The sequence below is a fragment of the Erythrolamprus reginae genome, chromosome 2 (assembly GCF_031021105.1).
Source record: "Erythrolamprus reginae isolate rEryReg1 chromosome 2, rEryReg1.hap1, whole genome shotgun sequence".
Lineage (NCBI taxonomy): Eukaryota > Metazoa > Chordata > Lepidosauria > Squamata > Dipsadidae > Erythrolamprus > Erythrolamprus reginae.
The window spans coordinates 276,108,102-276,120,598 of NC_091951.1; the positions used below are offsets into that span (position 1 = coordinate 276,108,102).

At 40.3% G+C, this 12,497-nt stretch overlaps 1 protein-coding gene across 2 annotated transcripts in view; it reads left to right on the plus strand.

Moving 5' to 3' along the window:
* The first annotated feature begins 2,153 nt into the window (after nt 1-2,153).
* Nucleotides 2,154-12,497, plus strand: part of VPS13A (vacuolar protein sorting 13 homolog A) — a 134,636-nt gene continuing 124,292 nt past the window's right edge. For both annotated transcript variants that reach the window (XM_070742706.1, XM_070742707.1), the window contains exons 1-3: nt 2,154-2,476; nt 8,924-8,967; nt 9,141-9,183. In XM_070742706.1, the coding sequence (XP_070598807.1) occupies nt 2,377-2,476; nt 8,924-8,967; nt 9,141-9,183 (187 nt within the window). In that variant the 5' untranslated portion in view covers nt 2,154-2,376. The remainder of the gene's footprint in view (nt 2,477-8,923; nt 8,968-9,140; nt 9,184-12,497) is intronic.

A 12,497-nucleotide genomic window follows, 5' to 3' on the forward strand; every position in this document is an offset into this window, starting at 1 on the left:
CTTCTGTAACCTTCTGACAAATAAAGTCAATGAAGGAGTCAGATTCACTTTACGACTGTGTTACGAACTTAACTACTGCAATGATTCACTTAACAACTGTGAAAAGAAAGCTCATAAACACGGGGCAAAATTCACTTAACTGCCTTGCTTAGGAAAGTAAATATTGGGATCAATTGGGATCATAAGTCCAGGATTGTATCTATAATTATTGCAAATAACTGCTGTAGTCTAGCAATATAGGTGAGCAACAGTAAAGAAACTTTTCAGAAATAAGTCCATGTGTTGTTCATGGTTATTTAGGCCTGACAAAGCCAGAAACCAAGTGTTGCTGGACCTCTGCTCTTGTCAGGAATACAAAGCTTGTGAACACTGGAGAAATATGCCAGTGCCTCCCAACACCGGATAGATGTGCCACTTCCCAAATTCATTTTTGTGCTCCTCGATAGGTTGCAAGATTGATAATAAGCAATACTTATTTACACACTTTGTAGCTATGGTTGAAATAATATGGATTTATGAGGAAAATACAACTTTAAAACTAGTACAACTAATAATTAAAGTTATTTCACTCATTACTGGGAATGATATCAGGGCAGTGGCAATTCATTTTGAAGGGAAACATGATGATGTAGTCAGAACATGATGTTAAACTGCACTATAAGTCGTGACGGGCTGTCAAAATTTTACTACCAGTGTGTGGCTTATTGTGTGGGTGTGGCTTGCTGGCCATGTGACTGGGTGGGAGTGGCTTGCCAGCCATGACCAGGTAGGAGTGGCTTGACAATCATGTGATGGGTGGTGGCTTAAAGATCATGTGACTGGGTGGAAGTGGCTTACCAAGATATGTTTTCAAATAGTGCTTGGACTCTTTTTCAGTTTCAATAGCCACAAAAAGGACAAATGATAGAGAGCATTATTTGTTGAGGAGCACAGTAATATTTTAAGGTTTGCACTGAACCCACAAGGTTCAGTACGATAACAGATTAGGCAAGTAGCTCAGTTTTCTTTAATTGCTATAAAAGTTCTGTTCTAGATAATGATTTAAATGATTAAAGCGTTCATAGGTAAAAACATACTATTTAATTATTTCCTATTTTTAAAATAATTAAGGATCATACTAAGGTACTAGAGAAGGACAATAAAAAAACTAATAAGTATGCAATAAATAGTGCATAAATTTACTAAAAAAAAGGACCCACGTCCCGTTCCCCCACCATTGGGGCAGCAACCCATCACTGACTGTAACATACTTTTGATAAATGTGTCAATGTTTGAGAATCATTTGTCTGAATTCCACAAACTATTCTCAAAAAATGTGATTTCCTCTTGCAGCAGATCTGCCTGCCAGCTAATGCTATTACTAATTTAAACACATTTTCTGGAGTATTTCCAGCCACGGGCAAGAAATACTTTTATTTATAATACTGTTATTTGTAATAGTTTATTATTAATCCAGAGGATTAAAGAAAATCCTAATACTATAGAAAAAAATTACTATACTAATACTATAGAAAAAAACCGTGCCATCTATGAGGTAGCTGCAAAATCACACCCTGCCCCAACATTAAAGGATTACATCCCACAAACTCTTTTGTACGTCGTTCAATCCTTATTTACACAAGAAAAGCAGTTCAAGCGAAGTAGACGGTCTTTGCCTCTTAGAACCACATTCTTCAAATTTTTTTTAATGAGGTAGCCTGACAGCAATGACAGACCGTCCGAGAGTGTCTATGCGCGCACGTCGGGTGGGGAACAGGAGCTTCGGCTCTCCTGAAGCCGTTGCCACACACGCCCATTCTTTAACAACAGCGGGCCGCGGAGAAGAAAGGGGGGCAAAGCCAGCGAGAAGGGCGGGGAAGAAAACTACGTCTTGGGGGTTTACGGCCGGCCGGCCGGCCTTCTCCCACCCCGCGGCTAGGGGAGTAGTTTTAACCGCCAGTCTCGCGCGGCGAAGAACAGCCACCCAGCCCTTCCATCCGTTCAAAGCGCGCGCGGGCGAGAGAGATAGACCCAAGCCTCCCCTGGAGGCGCGGTGTCGCCTCTTCCTTGCTGAGGCGAGACTGAGCCGCCGCCACCTCCACAAGTCGCGCTCGGAGAAGGCCTCTCGCTTTTCGGGCCCAGCACGTTTCCCTTTCGCGCCTGCGCATCAAGCTAGGCGGGTCGGGAGTACAGTACGGCAGAACACGCCCGAAACCCGAGCGCCACCCTATTTGGAGGAGAGAAAGGGTGACCAGCCCGCGGGAGGTGGGGGAACTTCCCGGAGGTTGGCGGGGGTTTTGGTTTTCTTTCTCTCTCTCCCCCTCTCACACCTCGTCAGGCGAACGTTTAGAACTGGCGCAAGGGAGAGCGAGCGACTGAGTCCTCCCGCTTGCGAGGATGGTCTTCGAATCGGTGGTGGTGGACGTTCTGAACCGGTTCCTGGGCGATTATGTGGTGAACCTGGATAGCTCCCAGCTAAAGCTGGGCATTTGGGGAGGTAAGCCAGAGGCCGGGTTGTTGGAGCCGCCCTTATTTCGGAAAGCCCCCACTTTCTCTTCAGGAGGCGGCGGCGGCCGGACTCCTCCCCTTCGCAGGGCACGGCGGCTAGCCTCCCGCTGCGCCTGCTCCCCCGCGTGTTCTATGTGGCTGAGGGAAAGGGGAGTCGCGGTCCTGCCCGAGAGACATGGCGAACCGGTGCAAAACTCTCCTTCCTTCGGCCCGGCGGGCGGCGGTTTCGCTGAATTGGCTTTAACAGTTGTTTTCCTTCCAGCGCGGCCTGGCCTTCTTGTCACGTGTCGTGCTTTAATTTCTCTCATGTTTGCTCTCTTTTTTGGGTGGTGGTGGGGGGAGTGAATCCTCTTTAAGGGAAGGCTGTGGGAGAAAAGTTAAGACCTTTTCCAAACATGCTCTAGAATAAAGAACCAGTTGTGTCAAACGAGGTGTAAGAACTGTTTTTTATTTCCCGACTACCGTGTTGCTCTTAATGTTTGAGGTCGTTTTTTGGGGTGGGTGTGGGAACCCTAGTACTGCAGCAACAGTACTATGGCTTTTGGCTGCTTTTCTGCTATGCATTAGCCTCTTCATTTATTTCATAATTTTAGGTGTCTGAATGACACCTAACTGACCCGCAATTGCCCTCAGTCGGTTGAGAAGGGCAGCATAGAAATCTAATTAAATAAAAATGAATAAATAAACTTACACAATGAAAGAAAGCAAAAAGATACAACTATGGGCAATAGAAGTAAATAACACGTTCCCTTGCAGAAAGTGAACAGATAAACTCCAGTCCTGGGAGTAGACCATGTTTTCAAAGACTTGTACTCCCAAAGCTGCTTTTTCAAGAGGTTGAAGAGCTGAAGAAATAAGAAGTGAAACTCCTTCAAAAAAGAAACAAGAAGAAGTCAAGCTGCCTCTTGAAAAAGCACCTTTGGGAGAAATATAATGTGCGTGATTGAGAATCTCCATACACAGACTGGTAGGTCCTTGTAGAATGGCAGCCTCTGGAGCCAGGCTATAGGCCAGTGTTTTTCAACCAGTGTGCCGTGGCACACTAGTGTGCCGTGAGACATGGTCAGGTGTGCCGCGAAGAAGGAAGCTCAGGTTCCGGTCTCGCAACTTTTTGCAGTGAGAGATAGTGTGTGTGTGTGAGAGAGAGAGAGAAAGAAAAAGAGAAAGCAAGAGAGAAAGAGAGAGAGAGAGAGAAAGCAAGAGAGAGAAAGAAAAGAGAGAAAGCAAGTGTCAGAGAGAAAGAGAGAGAGAAAGAAAGAGAGAAAGAGAAAAGGAGAGGAAGGGAGAGAGAGAGAAATGAGCAAAAAGGGGAGGAAAAAAAGATAAATGAGAAAATGATTGAGACAGAGAATGAGAGGAAAGAGAGAGAAACAAAAGAGAGAGAGAAGTGACTCTTGATTTAAAGCATATGATAAAAAGCACCCAAAGTATAAGAGAGAAAACCCCCCCAGCCCTCACCTGTTTTTGGAAATGGTTCAAAAGTGTGTATACAAACACACACACAAGGGTGGGGGGGAGACAGGGATGGAAAAAGAGAGGAGAGTGTGCCCCAGGATTTTAAAATGTAAAAAATGTGCCGCGGCTGAAAAAAGGTTGAAAATCACTGCTATAGGCAATAGGGCAGAAAATATCAGGGATATATGGTACTTAAATTTAAAGTGGTTGAAATACCAGTAAGAGAATCCATGAAACTATAAATATAACAGCATTACATAATAATCATTATTACTTAGGGAAATTAGTTAAAATGATACAGCACTTATCTTGGAGTTTGAAAGGTACTAGTAGTTTTGCCTCTGTTGTCTAATAAACCTTTTACCCCTTTCTTCAGTGTATATGTGTGGCAGATAGTGAAATCAGTGATAGAGCCTATACTTTTATTTATAAAGTCCTACATTCTAAATATGACATTTTCAGGTAGATGCTTAGTTTAGTAAGTGCAACAGTTGGTTCAAGATCTAGCTCAGAAACTAAATTGGCCTCATCCCACATGACTGTTCATGTCACTACAATAATTTTCTTGCAATATTTTTTTATTTATTAGATTTGTATGCCGCCCCTCTCCGAAGACTCGGGGCGGCTAACAACAATAAAGAAAACAATGTAACAAATCTAATATTTAAAAATAATCTAAAAAAACCCAATTTAAGAGACCAATCATACAAACAAGCATACCATGTATAAATTCTATAAGCCTAGGGGAAGGGGAAAAATTTCAATTCCCCCATGCCTGACGACAGAGGTGGGTTTTAAGGAGCTTGCGAAAGGCAAGGAGAGTGGGGGCAACTCTGATATCTGGGGGGAGCTGGTTCCAGAGGGTCAGGGCCGCCACAGAGAAGGCTCTTCTCCTGGGTCCCGCCAAATGACATTGTTTAGTCGACGGGACCCGGAGAAGGCCAACTCTGTGGGACCTAACCGGTCGCTGGGATTCATGCGGCAGAAGGCGGTCCCAGAGATATTCTGGTCCGATGCCACGAAGGGCTTTATAGGTCATAACCAACACTTTGAATTGTGACCGGAAATTGATCAGCAACCAATGCAGACTGCGGAGTGTTGGATGTAACATGGGCATGCCTTGGGAAGCCCATGATTGCTCTCGCAGCTGCATTCTGCACGATCTGAAGTTTGCGAACACTTTTCAAAGGTAGCCCCATGTAGAGAGCATTACAGTATGTGATGTCAACTGTCTCCTTTCTCTGCAGTTGTCTTCCCCGTGGAAGATACCCAGAGTAAGAGATTTCTTCCACTATTATGTTTGCTTTTCATCTGTCAACATTGACTATTTATAGTGTGGAGGAACAAAATGCCCAATATAAGGAGAAGGAAGTGGTCTGTTTAGTGAGGAAGGATAAGGAAGTAGTTGTGGCTTGTCTTCTGGAGAGAAGGGGGACCTCCAGAAGTTTAATACATCACTATAAATTTCAACAACGCAACCTGATTATGCAATAGAATTTTGCATCATATGTTTTCATTATATGTGTATTTTAATACTTGCCCACACTTAACTTTTCCATCACTTAATAATAGATGAGCTCATGTTTTCTGGATTATCATTGTGATTGATAATGTTTTATTGTTAGAAAATGCTTATTTTTTTCCTCAAGAATGTTACTTGGTCTTTTCCATGTAGCCTTTAAGAGAACCTTATAGCTGATTCTGTGAATATCTTATTGATTTTCTTACTGCACTCCTCAATTATTCCATTGTTCATGTTTTCCATCATTTTTGTTGTAGGTGGTTTTCATGTGAGAGAAAATATCCAACAAAGCAGTTTCATATATTATGAAGATGCGATATAAATGGCACATAATATTGTACTAAGTGGATCAGAAAAAAAATGTTAAACTTTAGTGAGAACTACCATATTTTTGGAATATAAAACGCACCTTTTTAGCCCCCCAAAAGAGGGTGAAAATGTGGGTGGGTCTTATACACTGAATGTAGCTCCACCCAGCCACCTCCACCCTTTGGTCTCTGCCTCTCAGCAATTTACCTCCTTGTAGCAAGCAGCCCAGAGCCTGATTAGTACAAGCCACTGATTAATTATATGCCTCCTGACCCTCAGCTGATTGATTGATTGATTGATTGATTGATTGAAGCTACAGGCAAGCCTACATGCTAAAATGAAAACGAATCTAAAGCTGCATTGAGGCAAATTGCTGGCAGGCAGAGACCAGGTGGGATTTTATTTTCTTGTGCTAATCAGACTGTGCTGAACCTGGCTGTTTATTGTTTGCTGCAAGGAGATAAGTCAACTAAATACCTATAGAATGTTCAAATTATTAGACAGATTTTTTAAAGACTGCTTTATTCTAGACAGCAAAATTAAGAAGTTTTTTTTAAATAAATGTTTGATCTGAAGAGACCCAGTGTATCTTATTTTAAATAGATAATATCTATACTTTCAGAAAATATCAATTTTAACTGGATCTGTAAAGTATACAGTAATCTGAAATGTAGCAGTGGTCCTGTTTAATATTAAGATAAGGCAGCTGAATTAAACACTGACTTAATCATCTTTGGAGTAGATCTACTTAAATAATTGGGAGTAATTATGTGATTACATATACGAAAACTTGCTGGCATTAACATACTGCCATAATGTACATTTATCCTATTTACTATTTCTATGGGTCAGACACACATGCACAGAAATACACAGCAAACATTGTATATCATCTGTGCTGTTTTCTGGGAAGCAAATTGCTGGTAGACAGGCAGATTTGTTTTTTCCTTGTTTTCCTCCCCCAAAATTAAGGTGTGTCTTGTACTCTGGTGTGTGTTATACTACAAAAAATATGGCAACTTATGATCATTCACTTAGTAAATGTTGATAAAAAGCACACTAGTCTTTCTGGTACATTCTTGCTATTGCTTACCAGATCAATAAGTATGTAAAAATATTTTCCAGGTTATTTTATGTGAAGATCAACACGTTTCTTTGTTGATTTGATTTGATTTATACGCTGCCCCCCTCTCTGGGGACTCGGGGCGGCATATAAATACTTTTGTATTAATTTTTCTTTCTTATATCCACTCATCACTGTATAGATAAGAGAACTATAAAGTATAATTTCTACTGCCTGGACTATTACAAATGTGACATCAACCAAGGTGACTTGTCCTGACATCTGAGTGCAACATGAAACCAGCTTAACAGCTAGCTAAAGCTAATTTAAGTCTGCACTTCATTTTAAAACTTACGAGTTGTGATTTTAATAATGTGCCAACTCCTGTGGCCCAGCAGATAAATAATTCATTCTCTGACTTTTAGTTGACTTTATTAAAGACATTGCTGTCTTCAGGCTTTGGATATATTTTTCAGTGAATTCAGGGAATGGTTTTTATGTGTGCATTTGTGATTATCCAGAAGTAGATACAAAATTATTTTACATGGGCAATTCTTTACCTCTTTTCAAAGGTACAGTTTGTTGCGTGAGAAATGCACCTGATGTTTCTAAGGTGTCACTATAGTGCTCCATGGAACTTGCAGCTCCACTCATCTGTCTATCAGTCAGTTGCTCAGTAAACTGTACCAGATTACCTTTCATTAAAGGGTAGCAACAGGCCATCATCCTACTGAAAATTGTTGTGGCTAGCCAACAACCGATTTTCTTCTTTTTTGCTAGAGGAAAGCAGAAAGCTCTTAGATTCTCTTTTCCTCAGTGATGAAACTGAAAATCATTGTTTTGGTGGCATAGGGATGGTAGTTTATATAAAATACAGTTTACACAATATATATATAAATGTGTGCACCTATATGGGTAATGGTTTTGGATGCTTATTTATCTATGACTGTTTGCTGAGTCTGTGAGTGTAAACAGAATTAGGTGTACTACAGTCCTGAAGAACATGATTATTTTTTTTGCTAAAACATGTTAGCAGTTTATAAAAAATGCTGTTGAAATTGTCTTGTTACTTTCTCTAATTTTATGTATACACTTAATAAAACATTCTTATAACTTTTAACCTTTATTTTAATTTTTAAAAATGTGGTATCATTGTTTAGTAATAAAAGGACAGTGGAAAATTCATTGCACCAAATCTGAATGATCTGGATCCTATGTGTAACTATCGAAGAAGATGCCAGTAATAGATGTACTGTACATCTATAGTTACTTACATTATGAAGGATAAAAATCCATAGGATGTATTTTTAATTGACAATATTTTTGGCATGCTATGCAGAATTGTTAAAAGCGTTTTTAAACAAAATATATTCTTAATCATTAATTTTTAAAGAAAGCAAAGTATCCTTTAAAAATAATGGAGATTGAATTTATAGTCCTTTTTGTGTTATATTTTAGTAAATAGCAATACCATGGTAAATCTCACTAGAAAGAAAGAAAAGAAGTTTATATGTACTGTAGCCCAATGATGGATGGGAAGTTTTAGTTTTCAATTCAAAGAAATCCTGTAAGGCCTCACTCCCCAAGATTATCATGCATCATGCAACTACACATACCTTATTTCACATATACATACTGGTTTAATAATATTCCTGGAACTCTTGTGTAATGTGTAGTTTGGTTTGAGCAAGTTGGCAATGTAAATGTGTGTGCTGAAATTGCAGCAGGCTAATTGAATTCCAAACTTTGCAGCTGCTTGCAAAGTATCTTCTAGTTTATATACTGGAGTTGAAGTCTTGATCTAAGAAGATTTGATCTCTTTCCTTTTTCTTTCTTTTTATTGGCTTGTGACGCTGGGTTTTTCCAAGGTTAGGAAATTTGGATCACGAGGAATGGCAAAGCATTGTGTGCTGATTCATAAATACGACAACATAAATTTGTGATCTTTGTTTGAAGTACTGCATTTTTTTCTTTGCTAGCTCTCTATTAAAATTGTTAGAATTGTAATAAGAGGTATTTCTGACTATTGAAAATGTTGTAAATCAAGCTGTTCTCTGATTATGATTTCCCTCCAAATTTCTTAATAGGCGCTGTAGCACTTCAAAATCTCGAAATAAAAGAAAATGCATTGGTAAGTTCCAAGTGCTCTTTGCATCATATTCCTTCATAAATACATATTTTTAGTCTTAGGAATTAATTAAAAACATTTGTGCACATTCTGGGCTCTATGCCCAGAAATAATAATAAAGTTAAAATAATAATGTTTTCATGATTGAAATATAATTAAAACATTTGTCTTTACAGTATCAATTTGATGTCCCCTTTAAAGTTAAAGCAGGTCATATTGGTAAGTCGAATTTCCAAGCTCTTTACAATAATTAATTAAATTTGTATTTTTAAAGACATGGGATTTTTATTTCTGAGAAATGCATTAGTTCATCATGCAGCTATTATCATTATCTGTCCATAAAAAGTTAAAACTTTTTGAGAGCTTTTGATTCATGTGCAATTCTATATGGATAAAAGTTTATATCAGAGATGGCAAACCTTTTTTGCTCAGGTGCCAAAACGGTACATGCACCCACATCCATAATGCAATGCCCTCCCCCCATGCATGCATGCAACCCTCTGTGCTGCCCCCCCCCCCCCCCCGTGCATTCGCACAGGCCTCACTGAAGGCTCCAAACTTCCAATTGGCCAGTTGGACCATTTTTCACCGTCCCAGGAATCAGGAGGCTTTCCTGAACCTTGGGGAGAGCGAAAACTGCTGAAAAGTAGGCCTAAAATCAGCTGGCCAGCATGTGCATGTGTGCTGGACATGAAAAAGGCAATGCCTCATGTGACCTCAGATATGGCTCCGTGTGCCACCTGTGGCACCATTACTGGCCTATATGTTTAATCTTTTATCATCCAATGGATATTATATTGTTCCTTAATTAAGATTTTAGTGAATAGTGTATTTATTAGCTAAAAACCTGTTGTCTACTATGGTTCACCGTTTTAGTTAATTAGCAGATTAATACCGGTATTGAATACAGTACATTAAAATATCTACTTTATTCTTGGTTGAAGTAATCTGACTTTTTAATATACAGATAGTCCTTGATTTATGACCAGAATTGAGCCCAGAATTTCTGTTGCTAAGTGAGACATTTGTTGTGAGTTTTGCTTCACTTTACAATCTTTCTTGGCACAATTGTTAATTGAATCACTGCAGTTGTTAATTTAATAATAGCAATAGCACTTAAACTTACAGTGGGGGGGGGGAAAGACACCAGTTGTGCAAGTTCTCCCACTTAAGTGAACCACTTAAAAAGATGAGAGAGGCCTGTAATTGACATCATAAGTAGACCTCAGCCATGAGAGACAACATGAGAAAACACATCCAGAAAATCACATTGTCTGATTTTTAATGAATTTATTTGCAAATTATGGTGGAAAATAAGTATTTGGTCATCTACAAAGAAGCAAGATTTCTGGCTCTTACAGTCCTGTAACTTCTTCTTTAAGAGGCTCTCCTGTCCTCCACTCATTACCTGTAGTAATGGCACCTGTTTGAACTTGTTATCAGTATAAAAGTCACCTATCCACAACCTCAAACTGTCACACTCCAAACTCCACAATGGCAAAGACCAAAGAGCTGTCGCAGGACACCAGAAACAAAATTGTAGCCCTGTACCAGACTGGGAAGACTGAATCTGCAATAGGCAAACAGCTTGGTGTGAAGAAATCAACTCTGGGAGCAATAATTAGAAAATAAAAGACCTACAAGACCACTGATAATCTCCCTCTATCAGGAGCTCCACGCAAAATCTCATCCCATGGAGTCAAAATGATCACAAGAACGGTGAGGAAAAATCTCAGAACCACACTGGGGAACCTAGTGAATGACTTGCAGAGAGCTGGGACCAACATAACAAAGGCTACCATCAGTAACACACTACGCTGCCAGGGACTCAGATCCTGTAGTGCCAGATGTGTCCCCCTGCTTAATCCCGTAGATGTCCAGACACATCTGAAGTTTGCTAGAGAGCATTTGGATGATCCAGAAGAGTATTGGGAGAATGTCATATGGTCAGATGAAACCAAAGTAGAACTGTTTGGTAGAAACACAACTCGTCGTGTTTGGAGGAGAAAGAATGCTGAGTTACATCCAAAGAACACCATACCTACTGTGAAGCATGGGGGTGGCAACATCATGCTTTGGGGCTGTTTCTCTGCAAAGGGACCAGAACAACTGATCCATGTACATGAAAGAATGAATGGGGCCATATATCATGTGATTTTGAGTGTAAACATCCTTCCATCAGCAAGGGCACTGAAAATGAAACGTAGCTGGGTCTTTCAGCATGACAATGATCCCAAGCACACTGTCAGGGCAATGAAGGAGTGGCTTTGTAAGAAGCATGTCAAGGTCCTGGAGTGGCCTAGCCAGTCTCCAGATCTCAACCCTATAGAAAACCTTTGGAGGGAGTTGAAAGTCCGTGTTGTCCAGCGACAGCCCGAAAACATCACCGCTGTAGAGGAGATCTGCATGGAGGAATGGGCCAACATACCAGCAACAGTGTGTGGCAACCTTGTAAAGACTTACAGAAAACGTTTGACCTCTTTCATTGCCAACAAAGGATATATAACAAAGTATTGAGATGAACTTTTCTTATTGACCAAATACACTTATTTTCCACCATAATTTGCAAATAAATTAGTTAAAAACCAGACAATGTGATTTTCTGGATGTGTTTTCTCATGTTGTCTCTCATGGTTGAGGTCTACTTATGATGTCAATTACAGGCCGCTCTCATCTTTTTAAGTGGGAGAACTTGTACAACTGGTGTCTGACTAAATACTTTCCCCCCCCATTGTATATACTGCTTTACAGTACAGTGCATTACAAATAACATGGTTATTAAGTGAATCTGGCTTAAGGTTGCAAAAGGGGATCACTGCAACCATCATAAATATGAGTCAGCTGCCAAGAATCTAAATTTTGATCACATGACCAACAGTTGTAAGTGTGACAAACGGTCATATGTCACTATTTTCAGTGCTATGGTAATTTTGAACAGTCACTAAATGAACTATTGTAAGTCGAGGACTACTGTATCTGCTATATTTTATGTATCAATTTTTTAAATTGAATTTAGATTCAAATAACGAGGTTGTATTTTTTCTTGCTTTCAATTAGTTAGTAGTCATTATAGGAGCTGGTTGTTATCTGTACAACCCAACATGGCATAGGTCTGTGATGGTGAACCTATGGAATGCGTTCCACAGAGCCCTCTGTACAGGCACATGAGCTGTTGCCCCAACTCATGCGCCTCCTGCCAGCCAGTTGATTTTTTGATCTCTGCTGCACATCCATGGGGAGCAGGGCGCATGCGGAAGATGTGCATGCATGTGCGGGGAGGGGTTGCAGGGGTCACACATGCATGTGTAAGTAGGTGGGGTGTGCAGGGGTCGCACGTGCATTTCATTATGGGTTATAAGTGCAGGGAAGCCTACTCGACCCACAACAGGGTGCCTGTGTGTGTGTGTGTGTGTGTGTGTGTGTACCGCACAGTTCCCCTGCGGCCCATTTTTGCTTCCAGGAGGCTTCGGGGAGGCCTACTAGGCCCAAAATGGGGCATGGGGAAGCATGAGAGGGGTTTTGTGTGCGCATGT